Below are 19,955 nucleotides of genomic sequence, written 5' to 3' on the forward strand. Positions count from 1 at the left end.
CCCGAAAAATGATATACATGCATATATATATATATCAGATAAAAATCAGAAATTGCAGAAAAACAGAAAATGATAAAAATTTCAGAAAATATACATTTCAACCAAACAAATAGAAATTGCATATAATATATAAATTGATAAAAAAATAAAAAAACTATATATTTTAACCCCAGAACAAAAATTGTAAATAAAACAAAAAATTGATAAAAATTTTAAAATAAAATGATATATTGCAGCCAAAAAAAGCAAAAATTGTAGAAACCCAGATAGTGGTAAAATTTCAAAGAGAGAGAGAATTTTTAAGCCTAAACAATCTATATATCTGTTTCTTTTGATCTATGTCAAGGATTCTCTGATCTATTATAGAAAGAAACAAATACTAGCTGATCTAAGTTTTGGATTCTCTTGATCTACTCAGATATTCATAATGGAAGACCAAACATCAAACCAAGAACGAAGAAAACAACACACTAATAGCAGATTTTGAGTCTCATAAAGGATTTCTGGATTTCTCTGAATTTATAAAAGGAGTTCTGATGTCTATGTTTTTGTTTCTATGAAGTTTTGTTTTTTGTGGTTTCTGTTTTGCTTCACTTGTAGTTTGGTGGGGGTGACCTCTTGTCACCTAGTTATGATGTACTTTCTTTTTTTAGCAATAAAACTTTCTTTATTTGTCTTAAAAAAATATTTTGAATCTCAACCTGAGATGATAATGTCCAAAAAACCCAAACGTTCATAATGAAGATCACAAACCTGGAACTAAAGAAAAAACACACTTAAGAATAACAGATTCAGAGTTTCTGACAATCTGAGCCTCCAACTCTCCTCACTCCCTCCGATCCTTTGCTCTCTCCTTCAACTGTTTCTTGAAATCTGCCATTATAGTCAGTGATAGATCTGAGTCTCTAGCAATTACAGCAGCAGCCCAGCATTATTTTGTCAGTGATACCTGGCTAGAGAGAGAAAGTGGCAGAGAGGTGGAGTGGAGAGGCAGAGGGTTATTGTTCGAATTTCAAACCCTAAATGATGATTGTACCGACCCTATAGGTATCATGGCTCACCCTAATCCAACCCTTTTTACTAGACCCAATGGGTGAGTTGACCCATATTCAATCTGTATCTTAAATGGATGGGTCGAGTGGGTAAGGTTGAAAATTGGCACCCATATGTAGTAGGAAAAGATGGGCTTGGACTGTGCTAAGCTTACTATATCTATGTTTTGACATTATATTATAAAATATTCACCATATATTACTTATGCATCACATATCTCTACATTTTATATAGTTTATATGCTATATATGTGTTATTAATATGATATATTATTTGTACATAATCATACATGATCTGTGGATGTGGACATGTCTTGGGTATTGACAGAAGTGTCGGACATGGCAAGTTGGCAACTCCTAAAACCTATGTACCATATTTAGATTTTTATGTACAATGACTATTTTAAGGGTAACTAGCCTTTTGGATTATAATTAGCAGAACTAGATCTTTTTGGGTATAAAGTGGACATGCAAATAAATTATAATTCATGGTGTGTAATACAAATTTTAAAACTAGGACCAAATACAAAAAGCCCTTAAGTGAATTCATGTAATTATGAGAAGAGAGGCAAAATTCTATGGATATAAAGGCAGTGATTCTATGGAGTATTTGGGATGAAAGGAATGCTATGATTTTCAAAGAGAAAACCCAAAGCAAAGATGCCTTAATTGAAACTATTGCTATATGGGTGCCAGATTGGGTGAAATCCATGGAAGTCTTTACTCATTTCTCCTCTAATGACATTTAATATGAATTTGGCAGTTGGTTGAACATCCATCTTCAGCAAGACCATATCACTATTATTCCTTGGACCCATTCAGCTTCTAATATCATCAAGCTGAACTCAGATGAACAAAATCTAGGATACCCTATAAGCTCAGCAAGTGTAATGGAGTTCTGTTGGCCTTGCACTCAGGACCTGTTGGACATGGAGATTCAATTTGGGGTCTCAAGCTGAACTAATGGGATTCTATTAGGCTGAGGGTGGCTAATCTCTAGGATACAGAGAGTTGGTATTAGAAGGGGGGGTCATGAACTGGTTAAAAGAAGTACGTGGAAGTGGTATCTTGGAAATACAGGAACATGTTGAGGGAGATATTTATCTATAGAAACTGAAGCTCAATTCGGATGCAAGATCAGCTAACCATTTGGCTGACAGCTTAGCAAAATGTGGGGTACATTAGAAACGTGTATTGAAGCTAGAACTGCTTCTCAAAAGTCTGTTGTATGTGATATTTATTTGTGTGTTCGTATGATACACTTTTTTTTTTCTTGTCTTGAGGCAGGTAAGTTAGGGTGTTAAAATACAAATTGGAAAAGTAAGTGTTGTGAATAAGGTCCTTTATGCAAATACAAAATGGATGTTTTATGAAACTGGTGCTGCTTCCATTTTATGATAATCAAGAGGAAGCCCCAAATTTGGGGTTTCCTCTGGAGGGTAGTTTAGAGAAGCAATGATAGTGGTGGAGACTTCAAGTTTGGGTAGGTAGTCATTGGTTTCTTGCTGAGGTAGTCAATAGGAACTGTAGCAATGAAGGGCTCATTCAGCCACTTGTTTACCATGTTTAAACAAGGCTCACTTTTTGTTTCATTTTTATTTTTTTCTTGTTCTAATTCTGGCCAAGTTGGGCTTGTCCAAACCCATGCCTACACGTTCAAATTTATGTTTGTCATGCACACCTGTTCCTAATAGTTCAGCGTATGTAGGACTTAAATGTACAAGGTACAACTGTTGTTTAATAAAACATACTCTAACCAATTGAACTTATAGGCTTTTTGATATATTTTATTTCTTTTATTTTAATGAATGATATATTTTACTTCTTTTAGAATTTGAATTTTCATATTCTTGTTTAGTGAAGATTTTTTTTACTGATTAATATATATATATATATATATATATATATATATATATATTATATTTTTGGTTTTACTTTTCAAAGAATTGTGCCTCACTTTGTTCAGGTATGTGCCTGGCCATGAGCCAAAGGCTCTAAGGGCTTTTGTTGTGTTTCTTGCTTTTAAAACACTAAATTTTCCATATCATGACTTTAGCACCTACTTCAGCAGTTATCAAAAACTGCCTTAGGTCATGCTCGATAACATCTGGAGTGGCTAAATTGAATGGCTAATTGCTTTGTCTTTTAGTGAATGAGACATTAAGTAGGTTGCGATCTCCTTACTGGTTTAATGACATGTTACTGTACATTTAAATATTTGATTGTATTGCTATTTTTCCACTAGCAGACAGAACAATAAGTTATTAGTTTAGCTATTTCAGCCATTATTGAACCACTCCTTATTAACTATTCTTTGAGGCTACTATTCCAAACAAATCCCTTGTCCATTCCATCCCAAAATCTCTTTTTTTGGTTGTAAAATAAAATTTATTGAAAATAAAAAGAAGGTACAAAGAAAGATGACCAGAAATCTCTTTCTTTGCCATAATGTTCCTAAAGTCTCACTTTGTTGCTTGCTTCTGTCTCATTTGGACTCTTTTGAAGCAGTCCAAATAGTTAAAACTGTGTTGTGTTGCTTTCCAATGTTTTCCTATTTGCATGTATACTGGCTGTAAACTTCCTTTCTAAGCATTTTAGCTCCTTGCATTTTTCACAGCCATTACAAGGGAATCTGGTTCATATTTTGAGAGCATAAATGATAAGGCAGCCTTCATTTCTAGCTTTATAGAGCATCTTCATTTTCTCCAGCAGGTACTTCATACAAGAAGTTTTTTGAGAGAAGGTATAGTATAGTATTTCATTCAAAAGAATAAAAAACCCTGTACAACTGGCTGTTGAAAGGAAGTTACAAAAGACATCTCCCCCATTTTCCATATCAGCACTTTCCCCTTTGTGTTTACAATGAAAATTCCCCCATTTTCTATAACTGCAAAGACCCCTGTTTGTTTACAAAAAGAGAATGAAAAAAAAAAGAACTATTTACTTCATACAAGAAATCTCTACAAAGCCATGAAATTTCACTTGTGGTTTTTCCAACCTGTGGGCTATAATGGTGTGGCATGGTAGACGTAGAAAGTGAACTGTAAATTTGAGATTGGGCAAAGTGGTTCTGATTAAGGCAACTTTCATGCAACTTGGTTTTTATTACTTGGGATGCAATATTACTTTGATTGGTAACTGCAATTAGGTGCATGTGGATGCAATATTACCTTTTTGTCAAGTTTAATACAATACTTTACCTTCTTTCTCAAAAAAAAAAAAAATATTGATTAAAAGAAGAACCCACAGCCCATGGTAGATGTGCATGTGAATATTGGCACCTTGCTTGAATGGGCTTGCACTTGCTTTTCATTCCAAATGTGCATGTTAATTCAGGTTATCTATAGGATGGATTTTAATGATTCCCCTTTTAGTTTTTTTTTTTTTTTTTGGGATAAATCCCAGGTTATACTACAACCATCCTGGAGTAACCATGGTTAAATAGATGTTTTATACATGGTTTCATTGTCTGGTAAATCATTGATTGCTTGATTATAATTTAGATTGTGATGAACCTAGATGTAGTCATTGTCTAACATCTTGTGCATTACTCTTCCTCTAAAAAAGGAAAAAAAAAGAAAGATTGGATCTATGTATAAAGTGTTATATGTTTTCTGGTTTTTGTGTAGTTTCCAAAGTGCATGGTTGGGCAAGAAAAAATTCTGTTGGAAAGGAAGGAGTAGCTAAAATAATTGATGATATTTACAGGTAAGCCTTTGACTTGTCTTGATATTTATTTTGTGTATATTTTTTGTACGCCCTTGAAAATGTATCATACATCAAATATCTATAGCATTTTGTCAGTCCAGGTGAATCCCTAATATAGCATTCTAGATGTGTGGTGTGTGATGCATTTGTAAGGTATTGCATATATTGAGATGGATGGGTCTTGCTGCATAGTTTTCTATTTGTTATCTTTCTTTGCAAACCTGAGTATGTGAATCATCACTACTGGCCAATTTGATTTGCATTTGTCTAATTCTACTGCATGATTGTCTCTTTTTCCCTTTATCCTTTTCATGTCTATATCTTTTGTGCCTGCTTTTTTGCTTGACTAATCTTGGGGTCCCAACTCTCTTAAATATTTTTAGTTAGCCACAATAATCCTAACTGACCTTGGTCTTCTAGACTTTTAATGCTATGTAGATGCTGTCATTTCCCCTTTCTTGATACTTTGAACTTCATAAATTCTCCTGTTCTTGTCAGAAAATTGCAGGTTCCTGGGGCTACTGATTTAGCATCAAAGGGACAGAGTGGTTCTGATCTTAATAATGTAAAGCTTAAAGAGGAAGTTGATGATTCTTTTCAATTGGATATGAAGATTCGTTGTCCATGTGGAAGTTCATTGGCTACTGAGTCTATGATTCAGGTTAGAATATGCCTGTTTGGAGGCTGTTGTGGTAGAAAATTTTTCTATTTTGTATCATTTTGGTTTTCTATCCTCATAAAACTTAAATCAACTTCAGATGTGGATTTATCTCTTCATGGGGTAGGGATTTGTTATTTTCATTTTTGATAAATGGGAAACTTTATTTTTTTTGATAAATAAAACAAAAGAATTTATTATTTAGAAGGCATAAATCCAGAAAAGTTCAAGTACCAAATCATTGGCATTACTTTGCATATGGGCAAGGTTCAAAATTTCATCATGTATTTCCGGCATATCGGGCATATTGTATCATATCTGCCCTGCCCCAATATGTGAAATATTAAATATTTGAAAATTTTAATGTTTCCCAGGAGTAGGTGTTTCTAACACAGCCCCCTGTAAAATTTTGAAAAAAAAACTAAAAAATAGCACGTGTTGGTCAAAACCCGTGATATGCATGTTTTGGTTTATTGATGTTTTGAACCTTTTATATGGGTTAAAATGATTTTCCACACTTTTTTGGGGCTGCCACTTGGGACAAATATAAACGCAAAGAAGATATGTGATCCCATAATGCTGATAAAAAAGAAGGGATTCCATTACTAGATATTTATTGAAAGGGGGTAAGCTTGCTTTAATAAAAAGTGTTCTTTCTTTTCCCACATACTATCTATCATTGTTTCCCCTCCCCAATCAATAGCCAAGGTTTTAGAGAGAAAGATGAGGAATTTCCCTTGGGAAGGTTGGAGAGAGAGCTTTAAATTTTGTTTAGTAAACTGGAGTGAAGTCTGTTCAGCCAAGAAATATGGTGGTCTGGGACTTCTGGGTAAAATAAATTTGAAGAAAACAAATGAAGCCCTCCTTGAGAAATGGTTTTGGAGGTGTACTGCAATGAAGAAGATAGCCTATGGAGGCAGGTGATAACACGAAAGTATATGGATCAAACAATAGAGATTGGGACCCAAGCGCAGGTCTCTCCCTCAGGGTGTGTAGTATAGAGTGGTTTCCATTAAATATACCCTGACTTCCAAAAAGGAATCAAATATAACATTGGAAAGGGAAACAGAATCCTCTTTTGGACCGAGTGGTGTGAAAAAAAGATCTACCTGGTTACTTGGAATCAAGTTTGTACTCTGCTGGAGCAAGGTGGTCTGGGTATTAGAAGGATTTGGAGGTTTGGAATGGATAGAAGTAGCTGGTGGAGGTGGCAGCTCCAAGAATAAGACAAAGTAACTAGGCCCAAGGCCCAACATACATAACAGCCCATAAATAAAAAAAAAAAAGAACTGAAGTGTGTTAAGACCCAACTTGGCAACACACCCCAAGCTCAAAAGCACACACTTCAAAAATAAAATGCTACCCTTAGTCCTGCACCAAATAACAGAGCTCCTTCCCACTGTTTCGGAATTAGCCATGAACAGCCCCAACTGTTTTTTTCCCTCGAAAGAATTATTCGTAATTCATTGGTGTTTTGTGTATGTTCTCTTACCTTCAATTTATCAAGATGTTGCACTGATACATCATAGACTATGTTAGTTATTTAATTTGCTTACTTTTGTTTTAACCTCCTTTGTATGCACTAAAATTGTCTGTTTTTTATTGTTCTTATGCAACTTTATGAGGCTATCATACATGTTCTGTATTCACTGGTGGCATTTGCTGTTGCAGTGTGAAGATCCACGATGCCATGTGTGGCAACACATTGCTTGTGTTATCATCCCAGAGAAACCTATGGAGGGTCTTCCGCCCGTTCCACTTCAATTTTATTGTGAAATCTGTCGACTCAGTCGAGCAGATCCGTATGTGCAGTCTATTTTTCTTGTGTATTTGTGAATTTACTTTATTCATTATATAGATATGGAGGAACTTCTCTTAGGTTGTATAATTGTTCTTTTTCTTTGATTGGGACAGTATTATTGTTCTTTGTCTTTTATTATTGATAGTTTACAAAGGTTAAGGCCACATTTGGTTAAAATTATATTTCAAACAATCACCATTTGAAGAACGAATTTTGAGCCTAAAAAATCTTTTTTTAAGCTATTTTTTTAAACTTCAATGGATTTGTTTGTAGAGTGAGTTTTGACTCCAAAAAGGAATTAGCTCCAGCACTTTTATATATTCAAACTTTAAAAATGATTCTTAGGACCACAAAGTTCATCAGCATTAATTCTTTGAAAGCATGCCAAATGCAGCCTAAGCTACCGATATTTATTTTGGGGTTTAGGTGGATTAAGGTAATTGATGATAGGGTCACTTCTAAATTCTTTAAGAGTTGAGACTCATGACAAACATTTGCATGTTGTACAAGTTCAGCTTCTTGAATAGTGTGCAAGTCATGTCAGTTGATGCTAATTCATTGGCATTGTTATAGAAAAATGAATTAACTTTGCCCTCTTTGGACATTTGTTGTTTCATTCATATAGCTTTGGTATCTTTTGTTCAGCCTCACACACTGCATATTCACCCAGAGTGGATCTTTTCCTTGATATGTAAATTAAGATACTTATAAAAAAACATACTATACATTTGGTGGTTTCTATGGTAGAGATTTTTCAGTGTCCTTTCTTTAAGTGTTATAGCAATAGAATTCATGGGCTCTTGGACAATGGGTGGGACGCTGGAGTGTCAGCTAGGGAAACTCAGGCATCTCCTTGGAAAGCTATCAATCCAGTGCTACCTTCTTTCCTCCCCTATGTCAGGTATGACCTTTGTTTTGGAGATCGTATAAAATTCTGGGAACATGTTTGGGTTGGAAATTCCCCTCTAAAAGATCAATTCCCCTTGCTATTTGCTTTGTCTTTTAAGCATAGTCTTCCTATCTCCAATTTATTGGTTCCTTCAAACTCTAATAATGGCTTCAGTTGGGATTTGGGTTTTAGAAGGGGACTAAGGGATTCTGACATGCCTAATGTGCTTAATTTATCGAGAGGTGAGATGGGGAGTATGGGAGAGGAGAGAAACTTCAGGCCGGCAGGGAGGTGGTGTGTGGAGACGACCATTGAAGCAAAAAAATTCCTATTCGAGCAGGTAAGGACAAGGGGGGGGGGCTCATCTGAAAATCAGAGAAGGAAGCAGGGTGACTGTCTTCCTACCAGGTGAAGTGTGTCTTTGGTTGAAAGGATTTGTTGATGGAACTGTTAGTTCCATCCGGGAAGAAGGATGGAGGAACTCGGTGATCTGTCGGGGAAAAAGTTTTGAGTCTGTTCTAAGAAGGAATGGAAGAGGGTGGTTTATTTCGGTTACAGAGCATTTTGGCATTAACAAAAGCCAAGTGATTTGTATTCCAGAAGGAAAAAAGGGGCAAGGTTGGGCTTCCTTTGCCCTCAGTCTTCAGGTGTTTCTTGTGGAGATTGAGAGGAAAGTTCCAGAGGAAGTTTCTGTTAGCAAGCCAGTTAAAAATGTCCCCTTAAAGTCTTGTTCCCCGGAGCCTCATAAGAATCAAAGTCCAGAAATATTGGTAGCTAGTTCAACTGAACACTGGAGAATAGCATTTGAAGAAGGGAGAGGCAAGTGGGAAAACAAGATGGTCTTAATGGCAGATAAGGCGATAAGGGACTGGTTGAAGGTACTAATTGCAGTTGCTGAGAAACTGGGCCTAGAAGAAGAAGCAACGCTGCTACCCTTTGCAGAGAAGAAAGCCATATTAGATGTTGGCGATAAGAAATTGAACTCTTGCACCGTCCAAATAGAAGGAAGACTAATACAGGTTCAAAACTGGATTCCAGTTTGCAATGAAGTAGAGCCAAAAGTTGGTAGTCTTCTGATCAAGCTTCTAGGGCTACCCTTTAATCTCTGGAACAAACCTACTCTCAGGAGACTCACAAGAGCTTTGGGGGGTGTCCTGCTGGAGGTGAACTTGAGGTGCTTGCGTGCTGTAGAATTCAAAGTCACAGGTATCAAACCAGAAAATGTGCCTCATTCCTTTGAAGTGCACTCAGATGGTGCTTGGTACAGAGTTTGGGCGGCCTTAGAAGCTGAGGCGTCGCTGTGGGGAAGACGAACAGAGGAAGGAAACAGAGAGGAGCTCGCAGGTTGGAGCACACATGGCTCTCAGGGATTAGAGGGGAAGTCTGATACGCATGCGGGAAGGGGAACAGTCACAGGGAGGGTACTTGTATCGTAGCCTTCCCTTTAAGGCTATCAATTCAAATTTCTTTGAAAATAAATTGAGTTTCGGGGGTGGCCCTTCCTTTGCTGACGTGGCCAGAAGGGGAAAAGGGCGAGCGGTTTATGTTAAGAAATCCTTTTCTGAATTGGCTGTAACAAAAACTGATCCAGCTAGAAAAAGAGGTGAGCCAAGAGGGGAACCCGGTTGCACCTTAAGAGGCCCACGTGACAACTTAAGAAGTTATCACGTGGGGCGGTTTTGTGAAAACTCGATGATAGATGAAACTTGTCATCTATCATCGTCTAAGGAGGATTCGGCCGAACACCTGAAACACCAGAACAGACGTGTGACAGGAGGTAATCGGACTCTGAGTGGGGTATGTAGACAGGCCGGTGACGAGCGGAAAAGCCTTGGTCTTGATCGCCCAAACCCGCGTTATGTGAGGAAAAACAGAAGAGAGGGAAGAGGAAGACAAAGGATGGATAAGCTGCAGATCATAGAATGATTGTGATGAGAATTCAGAAGAATTTGAAAGTTTGGGCAGCTCGGAAAATGAAGATTATATTGAAGATCAAAACAGGGGAACGTTAAATCTGGAACTTCTGTTTCTTGAGGAGGCATTCGGAGGAACAAAAGGAAAAAGGGGAGGAGTGGGTGAACGAAACAAACACCTGTAACAGAGCAGTCCTTAGCCCAAAACTGGACGTGCCCCTCCCAAGTTTTAATGTCTTGCAAGAATCCGAGAAGTAGTCAGTTCGGGTTTACTCAGAACTGAACAAGAGTACATCACAAAGAGGTAAACAATTGGGTACAGGAAGAGGTCTTTGTGCAGACCAAGTGATGGGGATTAATTTCCTCTAATCCGAGGAGATAGAGAGCTCCTATTTCTCTGAACAGGGAGTGACAACCAATCTTCCTTGTTTGAATACCCCTCTCCACCCTCAGTTGATTTCAGGTATTTCCGTTAACTCTGTCAATTCAGTTTTTGCTACTGATGAGTGCTCTGTTTCCCTTGTTTCAGATTCCTTTCTCAACCAAGTGTCCGAGGCTCATGGTCAGAAAGCCACAGTGAGGGTACAAGGAGATAAGGAAGTGGAGGAAGTGGTGGAGAAAACTTGTAGGGAGACAGATTTGGGAAATCATTGAGGGTCTAACGGGTGAAGTGGAAAGGAAGGAAATGTAGAGGGGGTTTACAGAAGGGATAGAAAGGACAAATAATGGAGGATATAAGGAAAGGAGTGAGAAGATCCCTGGGAGTGAGAAAAGAGGAACTTTTGATAAGGAGGAAACTAGCAAGGAAGAATCAGTTGCAGAGTTTGTGCAAAAGCTGGGGTGTAAATTGAAGAATCCAAATGGTCTAAAAGTTTATCTGCTTAAAAAAGAGGATAGTAAGGTAAAGAAAAGAAAGCTGAGTGAAGTAGAGAGGTTGAAAAGAGATATTGAGGGGGACAAGAAGTTTGAGGTGAGAGGGGATAGAAGGAAAGGGGTTAAGTAGAGGGTGGAGGAATTGGGGTTTAGCTTGAGAAGTTAAAATGAGAATTCTAAGTTGGAATGTGAGGGGCTTGGGCAGTGTTAGGAAGAGAGCAACAATTAAAGAGGTGATTAAGAAGTTTAACCCGGATGTGGTAATGATCCAGGAGTCTAAAAGAATGGATTTTGATTGCAGATGGGCAAGGAGTGTGTGGAGAGATGGGAGAATCAAGTGGGTGGCCGCTCCATCTTGGGGATCCTCAGGCGGGATTGTAACACCATGGAAAGAAGATATACCAATCGGCTTGGAGGAGCTAATAGGTGATTACTCTCTTTCCTTGAAGTTCAGATAGGTGGAAGACGGGTACGAATGGGTACTAACAAACGTTTATGGCCCCAATGACTATAGGCAGAGGAAGAAATTGTGGGAGGAATTGAGTGATGTTAGGGGCCTCTGGGAGGGACTGTGGTGTGTGGGAGGGGATTTTAATGTAGTGCGGTTTACAGATGAAACCAACAGCCCCAGACAGAGAGTGACAACTAGTATGAGAAAGTTAAACCTTTTTGTGGATACTTTTGAGCTTAAAGAAATTCCACTCCTAAATAATAACTTCACTTGGTCCAACCTTCAGTCGAGGCCAGTATGCTCCAAGCTGGACAGATTCTTGTTCTCAACAGACTGGGAGGAACATTGGGGTAATCTAGTATCTAGGGCACTCCCAAGAATTACTTCAGACCATTGGCATATAGTGATGTGTAAGGAGGAATTGAGAGGTGATGGACCCACTCCATTTAGGTTTGAAAATATGTGGTTAACCTATCCGAGATTCAATGAGAAGATCAGGGAGTGGTGGGAGCAATCTAATCCAGTAGTAGAGTGGGAGGGAATGAGGTTCCACAAGAAACTTCAATTTCTAAAATCACAATTAAAGGAGTGGAATAGGTTGGAGTTTGGGAGATTAGAGGAAAGGAAACAAGTCCTACTAGAGCAGATTGAGGATTTGGATTTGAAGGAAGAGAGGGGATCCTTTGGAGAGGAAGACAGGAAAATGAGATGGGAGTTGAGAAGGCAAATGGAGGATATTCTGATTGAGGAAATAAGTTGGAGGCAAAAATCTAGGTGTAAGTGGCTAAAGGAGGGAGATAGAAAGACTAGATTTTTCCATTCAATGGCAAATGGGAGGATTAAAAAGAATCTCATATCAAAATTGGAAGTAGAAGGAGCAGTGTTGTTGAACCCGATAGAAATAGTTGAGGCCTTAGTAACTCATTTCAAATCTATATTCAGAAGGCCTTTGAATGAGAGGGTGTGGTTGGAGGGTTTGGAATGGCCAACTCTACGTGCAGAAAATAGAGAATGGTTGGAAAAGAGGTTTGATCCGAAAGAGATAAAGGCAACAGTATTCTCAATGGATAGGACAAAAGCTTTAGGCCTAGATGGCTTCACAATGGCTTTCTATCAGGATTGTTGGGATATAGTGGAGAAGGATCTTAGGTTAGTCTTCAAGGAGTTTCACAGTAAGAGAATAATTAATCTGGGCTCGAACTCAACTTTCATTGCTTTGGTCCCAAAGAAGAAAGAGGCATCACAACCTACAAACCTATTAGTTTGGTGAATAGCTTGTATAAAATAATTGCAAAAGTGTTGTCCCTCAGGATAAAGAAGGTCATCCCCTCTATTATTGCACCCAACCAAGGAGCTTTTGTAGAGGGAAGACAGATCACTGATCAAATCCTCATTGCAAATGAGAGTCTAGAGAGCTTCAGGAAATCTAAGAAGAAGGGAGTGGTATGCAAATTGGACTTGGAGAAGGCTTATGACATAATGGATTGGTCTTTTTTAGTGGAGGTGTTGAGAAGCTATGGCTTTGGAGATAGGTGGTGTAAATGGATTTGGGGCTGTATTAGGACTTGTCACTATTCTATATTGGTGAATGGAACGGTGGTTGACTTTTTTCCTGCTTCGAGAGGTATAAGACAAGGAGATCCACTCTCCCCCTTTTTACCCTGATGGCTGATGTACTTGGGAGATTGATCCATGGAGCAGACTCGAGGAATTTGATAAAAGGGTGGAGAGTTGGCAGGGAGGAGGTACCACTGACACATCTCCAGTTTGCAGATGACACAATTTTGTTTTGTGAGGGTGGGAATATAAGCTGGATCCGAAATTTAAAATTAGCAATACAACTTTTTGAGCAAATGTCTAACCTCAAGGTGAACTTTGATAAGAGTTGTATGGTGGGAGTGAATGTGGAGGAGAGGGAGTTAAGGAATTATGCAAGTGTGTTAGGTTGTGCAATCTCAGAATGGCCTTTGACGTACTTGGGCCTCCCTTTAGGAGATAACCCTAAGAATGAAAGCTTTTGGACTTCGGTAGTGGAGGGATTTGAGAAGAGGCTTGCGTCCTGGAAGAGAAATTATCTTTCCTTGGGAGGGAGAGTCACTTTGATTAGGTCCACCCTAGCTAACTTACCTGTGTATTATTTGTCGGTGTTTAAGATCTCCACCAAAGTCTCCAACTTATTGAAAAAACTAATGAGGAATTTTCTGTGGGAACCGGGAGAGGGGAAGAGAGATCATAGGGTGAGATGGGAGGTGGTAATTAGATGTAAATAACTAGGAGGTCTTGGGATTGGAAACATTAAGAAAAGGAATATGGCGTTGTTGGGAAAATGGTTGTGGAGGTTCACAGTGGAAAAGGAAAAATTGTGGACAAAGATCGTGGCTAGCATACATGGGCTGGAAGACAACGACTGGGATTCTGGAATTGTGGCAACGATTGCAACTGCTTCTCCGTGGAAATCCATCCATGATCTGCTTCCATTTTCTCCCCTTGGATCAGGTACAATGTTAACTCTGGCAATCGAATAAAATTTTGGGAACATCTTTGGGTTGGGGTTTCACCTCTAAAGGACCAGTTTCCTTCCTTGTATGTTCTGTCAGATTTGAAAAATGAACCTATATCTTCTTTTTTAATTCCTTCAGACTCCACTTCTGGTTTTGGGTGGAACCTCGACCTGCGAAGGGCAATTAGGGATATAGACTTGGACAGCCTCTTACCTTTATTAGCCATCCTTGAGAATATCTTCCTTGATCCTAATAGGGAAGACACCAGAATTTGGATCCCTTCTACTTCAGGAACCTTCTCTTGTGCTTCATTTTTTGAAACCTTAACTCAGTCATCTGTCCCTTATGGTGTCTTTTCCGAATAAGGAATTTTGGAGCAAGCCCATTCCTCCTCGGGTTCAGTTTTTTTGTTGGGAAATTTTCCTGGAAAGAATAAATACAAATGATCTACTTCAGAAAAAGAGACCCAATTCTTGTTTCCTTCCTAATAGATGCTCTCTCTGTATAGATGATGGGGAATCTAGTTACCACCTTTTGGTCTCTTGTAAGGTTACTAAAACTGTTTGGGAGTGGGTACTTACTCGCTTTGGGTGTACTTGGAGCCCTCCTGAGAGTGTCCAAGGTTTGTTCTCCCCTTCATTTTTCAGATGGCCTAAGAAGTGAGGGAAGATGATGTGGAGGAGTATTAGGGCAGCCGTGTGTTGGTCACTATGGGAGGAAAGAAACTCTTGAATATTTTTAGAAAAAGGAAACATCCCTGGAAGAATTATTAGACCTAATACTTTTAAGGGCTGCCCACTAGCTAAAAACTATGGAACTGTTTTCAGACTTTCCTATTGCTGACCTGTTAAGAAACTGGAAAGAGATAGCAACTTCTACTCTGTGTAAGAGGACTCTTAGTCCCTTGTGGTCCCCTCCTCCCTCCGGATTTACAAAAGTGAATTTTGATGGCAGTAGCATAAGGAATCCAGGGCCCTCTGGGATTGGGGGAGTTTTCAGGAATGAGGAAGGGGTTGTTATTGCTCTGTTCTTAGGCCCTATTGGAGAAGGAGACTCTATTAGGGCTGAGATCCTTGCAGCTTTGGAAGGGGTTCAAAGAGCAAGGGAACTAAATATCAGTCGGCTGATTTTGGAAGATGATTCAAAGGTGGTGATTAGCTGGTTGAAGAAAGAGGACAGTGGCTTGTGGAGTTGCAATAATGAAAAGAAAAAATTCTTATGGCTATGTAGAGGCATTGAGATACAAAACAGCTGGATGAAAAGGACTGCTAATTCTTTTGCAGATGGGTTGGCCAAGCAAGGGGTGAATAGGGAGGCTATTTTTTGGGCTATTTTTTAATTTTCTTTCTTTGTAATTTTCTGATGGGGAGATAAGACTCTTTATCTCCCCCTTTTTTGTACTTAAAGCTTCTTAATTCTTAATAAAGTTTCTGTTATTGATAAAAAAAAGTGTTACGGCAATAGAGCCTTTACAAATTTATAATAGTGGAGGAAAAAATTGTCTGATGTGTTTAAGTTTGGGCAAATCTCAGTTTAGTGAACTCGATCAATTTCTTACCATTTGTTGTTTAGCACAGACACATAAATCCTTATCTGTCATCTCTCAGGACATTACCTTTTTTGTATTTTTAATTTCTTGACTCTTACTATCGCCATGGGTATCTTTCTGTATTTTGCCACTCTACATTCTACAATAAACTTCTTATATCGTTTGGTAGAAATGCTCAATTTATTAATACATCCAAATTGATAAACTTTATTTTCCAAACCATAATAAAAGGTTGGAATAGTTAGGGGTGCTCACAGTTCAGTTAACCGAACCGTGGACTTCTTATTCAAACCAAACCAGTGCCACTGGATTTTGGAAAACCAAAACTGAACCGAAACCAATTGGTTAACTGGATTTTTTTGGTTAGGTTTTTGACTGGTTTGGTTCTTTGGTTTTTTTTTTTGAATTTTTAATGTATGTTGTAAATAAATAATATAATTATATAATATAAATACTAGAATCCAACCTAAAGCTATACAATTATGATATGGTTCGGTTTTGGGATGGCAACCCAAACACCACTGCTAGTCACAAACTCAAGAAAACCCAATGGTGATTTCAGTGTTAGTGATTTGTTGCAAGTTGATATAACTGGGTTTAAGTTTTGCAAGCCCTGATGCCTCATGTTGTTCACAACCCTTCACTTGAATAAGGAAAATTAGATACGTTAACTTTTGACACCTAAATTTTACATGGTTTTAAGATTTTTGAAGTGCTTGCGTTGTTGTTTAATGGTTGAATATTTATAGATACCCCTCTTTTGAGTAGCAATACCAATCATAGTTTTCAAGGCGCCAAGACGAGGCTAAGCGACAGGGGTGTGCCTTGTCATCTAGTCGTCTATGTGGGTGTGGAGCACCTAGGTGATGGATTTTTTTATGTAGAGTATAGAGAAGAAAAAAGTATAGAGTTCATGTTAAAGTATAGAAAGTCAACATATTAATGAGAAGAAAAAAGAAAACTAAAAAAAATATAGGGGCTGAACCCTTGTTTTTGTTATAGGAAAAGAAGAAAAGTAAAAGTAGTAGTAGTAGAAAATGTGTTGATTAGACAAAATTTTAAGTTCTTCCTTACTTATTGGTTCAGGTTTTAAAGTCTTTGAGGATTCAATACAGCATTTAGCAATGTTTGTATTGGTTAAACCCTAACAAATAAGAAAATAATAAAATGAAATTAGTATATAAACACACAAAATGAATATTTTAGTTTAACAGTGCCTATTTTATAACTATAATGTCAAAAAATAAAGAATGAAAAATTATTTTATAATACATAGTACAAAACTGCTTGTCGCCTAGGCGCCCACCTATTAAAAGATGGAAAAACCACCTAATCAGTCCTAATTGTATAGAATGAGGAGAGGGAATGTCACAACAGCCTAAGGACAGGGAGAACTCTGTGGGTATAGAGCCCCTGGTCTTGGTATTCTTGATTCTAGTTCCACTCTACTAACCTCTGCCCTTGCTGGAGTGTCAACAAGTCTATGAGAAGATTCTGGGATCCACCTGAATGAGGTATTCAGATTGGATGCCTATGACCTTTCTTCTCCCAGAAAATGTCTAATAATCCAATGACCATCTACTCTTAATGATATCCAATCTGATATTGCCTGAGAATCTTCCTACATTTGTTTAGCATGAATTGTTATACCATGTTTTTTGGTTTCTCTTTTGTCTTATCTTAGGGATAGGTAGTTTCTTTCCTGTTTCTAATAATGCCTTTTGCCATATGTAGTTTTTGGGTCACACTGGTGCATCCACTATTTCCTGTGAAGTTGTCTATTGCTAATGCCCCACCTGATGGGTAAGCACATCCTGCTATATTGTTAATTATTTTGTTATGCATGTATTTCTGCTGACCTTATAGTGATTATTTTACTTTTGTTTCCTTTCTTTTTCTTTCATTTCACTTTGGAAATAAGGTGATATTTCTTCTATCAAAGAATGAAACCATTTAGATTTTAAGGTTTTAAGTCAAAGGAGACCTTAGAAACTGAGTTTCACTAAACATCTGTTTCCTATTATTGGTCCTGGAACATAACTTTCCCACATCAAGGCGTTCTTCTTTGTTTCCATTCTGAGAGCCACTGTTTGACTAAATCTTATCATTCAGCTTGTAAATTTTTGAATACTATGAAATTGCAATATTTAAAGCCAAGCAAGTAGTATCCAATAATGACGAATTCATAAATTAGGTTGGGCCTACAATTTAGAGACCTTCAGATTCTGAACCTTTAGAAGTGGACTTGTTTAATGGTTGCTACAAAGAACTAAGCCATAAACTGCAGGTGACCATATGGTAGGTCTTATCTTCCATTCAATAACAAGTAATGAATTGCTTTTCTTGGACGATTATGTCTTGTAACATAGTGAAGGGCATAAGTAAAGGGGTAGGGTCCTTGATTAATTGTGTTAGCTTTCTTACAAATAGAATATTGCCTTAGTAAGGTTTTTTTTGGTAAATCTCTTAAACTACCCCTACTGTTCACGAAATTGATAAATTGTACCCTTACTATTTAGATATTGTCTTGTGGTACCCTTAAGTTTTCTTACAATTGTCTAAAACCTTCCTTGTCGTTAATTTTCCGTTACACTCCGTTCACATGTGACATCACGTGAGTGGTAGTTATTTTAAAATCTCTAAAATACCCTTATTGTTTACTGTTGTTGTTGAAAGTAGCAGCGGTGGCGGTGATTTTGGTATTGTCGTCGCTGGCAATGGCAGCCACACGGTTGCTGGTGCTAGAGTCGACCCTCTTTCCTTCTCGCCAACCTAGAATTGGCCTCCTCTCTATAACGGGCATTCTTGGAAGATGATGTTGCCGATGGTAGTTTTCTATTCACCGTCAAGAAGACAATGAACAGAGATGAAGATGGAGGAAGGAGGAGGAGAGGAAGAAGGAGAAAGAGAAGAAGAGGAGGAAAGAGAGAGGGAAGAGGAGAGAGATCGGGGAAGGAACCTAGCTGTCTGTACCCGAGTGCATGGAGGGATCCGCCGCGGGGGGGAGAGAGAGAGAGAACAAAGGGGAGGAAGAGATAAAGAGAGGGAGGGAGCCATTTGCTGGTGGCTGTCATCGCTTGCAACGGATGTGCTGAGAGGGAGGGAGAACGAAGGGCTCGTTGCCTGTGCTGAGCAGTCTCCCTTCGTTCTTTCTCCCTCTCGGCACAGTCGTCGCAGGTGACGACAATGACAGGAGGCTTATTTTTTGCTGGAAAGCAGCTTGAGGATGGACAGAATCTTGCAGAGCTCTTCATCCATTCCACCGGACAAGGAGGCCAGTGTCGTCGCTTCTTTGGTATGAAACATTGGAGAGTGTGTGCTTGCTCTATTCATCGCCGATGATCCCACCAAATTAGTAGAGGCTCATATTTGCTGGAAAGCAGTGTGAGGTTGATCTTTGAAGTCCTCAGACGATCTGACATCTGGGGATTATTCATTGCAGCTCGATCCACAAGGATCCCCACAATTATTTCAGAGGCGGAGGGAAGGTCCAAGAACGGAGAAAGAAGGAGAGAGAGACCAGATGCGGAGGGGGAGGTCTGAGAATGGAGAGAGAGTAGAGGTGGACGGTGAAATAGGGGATGAAATTTGAGGAATTGTGGAGGATAAATTTGACATTTCGTTTTCTTCTATTAGCACTTAACGACAATGTCAATTGTCCGAAAACTTAAGGGTACCACAAGACAATATCTAAACAGTAAGGGTACAGTTTGTCAATTTCGTGAACAGTACGGGTAGATTAAGAGATTTACCCTTTCTTTCACATTTAGAGTAGTATATAATTTTGATAAATACCACCTGATTGGTCACCTCTTTCATAATGCCAGTTGATTGGTTGTAAGCTTTTTTGGCCATCTTGTTTTCCTGACTTGCCTTTGTGTAAGATAAGGGGATTCTTGATGAGATCATGATTGCTAATGAATGATGCTAGACCCCCAAGGAGGAAAGAGATTTGGAGTGGGCCAGTCCCACCAAAAGGGAGGGTGTTTTGTTGTGAAATATTTCACTAGAAAATCTATACGTGTTAGTTGTCTTTTTTTTTTTTTTTGCAAAGCATAGTGGAGGAACTTCTTATTATAAAAAAAGTAGAGACTGCTAATATCCTATCTCTTTGTTACTGGAATTTGGTTATGGTTTTATGGTCTTTTTGTGTGCAGGTGAACTCCATCTGATTTGAGTGGCATCTTCTATTCTTCTTCATGTGGAGATGTACAGGGCAGCCATACTTTGAACTTTGTGGGAAGAGAGGAATAATACTCTTTAAAGATCAAGAAATACTGAGGAGTGCAATCAATGGATCCATCACAGTGAGGGTTGTTTATTGGATTATGATGATGAGAATTTTCTATCCATTTTCATTTAGAGGTATTTCAAAAGGATGGTATTGGATAGCTCATTCATCTTCAGCCAGAGAAAGGGTTGTTTCTAAATGGAAGCCATTGGATTTAAACTTGATTAAACTATATCTTTATGGCTGTAGTAGAGGAAACACAGGCCCACATCCATTTATGGAAGTTTTAGGGACCAATGGGAACATAGCTGTGGTGTTACAATGTTTGA

General features: G+C 38.4%; 1 protein-coding gene across 10 annotated transcripts in view; it reads left to right on the top strand.

Annotated features, from left to right (window-relative positions):
- LOC148870276 (E3 SUMO-protein ligase SIZ1-like) overlaps positions 1 to 19,955 on the top strand; it is a 47,116-nt gene that overhangs the window by 6,145 nt on the left and 21,016 nt on the right. For 9 of the 10 annotated variants that reach the window (XR_016107166.1, XR_016107168.1, XR_016107167.1 and 6 more), the window contains 4 exons: positions 4,682 to 4,760; positions 5,259 to 5,421; positions 7,090 to 7,220; positions 17,130 to 17,198. Coding sequence is in view for 5 of the 10 variants with exons in the window: in XM_088969498.1 (XP_088825624.1) it covers positions 4,682 to 4,760; positions 5,259 to 5,421; positions 7,090 to 7,220; positions 17,130 to 17,198 (442 nt within the window). In the remaining 5 variants the exon portion in view is untranslated. Of the gene's footprint in view, positions 1 to 4,681; positions 4,761 to 5,258; positions 5,422 to 7,089; positions 7,221 to 17,129; positions 17,199 to 19,955 lie in introns of those variants that run through there. The other variant, XM_088969502.1, reaches the window with a different exon arrangement.

Source organism: Nelumbo lutea, chromosome 2, assembly GCF_056320005.1.
Source record: "Nelumbo lutea isolate HS-2025 chromosome 2, American lotus-T2T, whole genome shotgun sequence".
NCBI lineage: Eukaryota > Viridiplantae > Streptophyta > Magnoliopsida > Proteales > Nelumbonaceae > Nelumbo > Nelumbo lutea.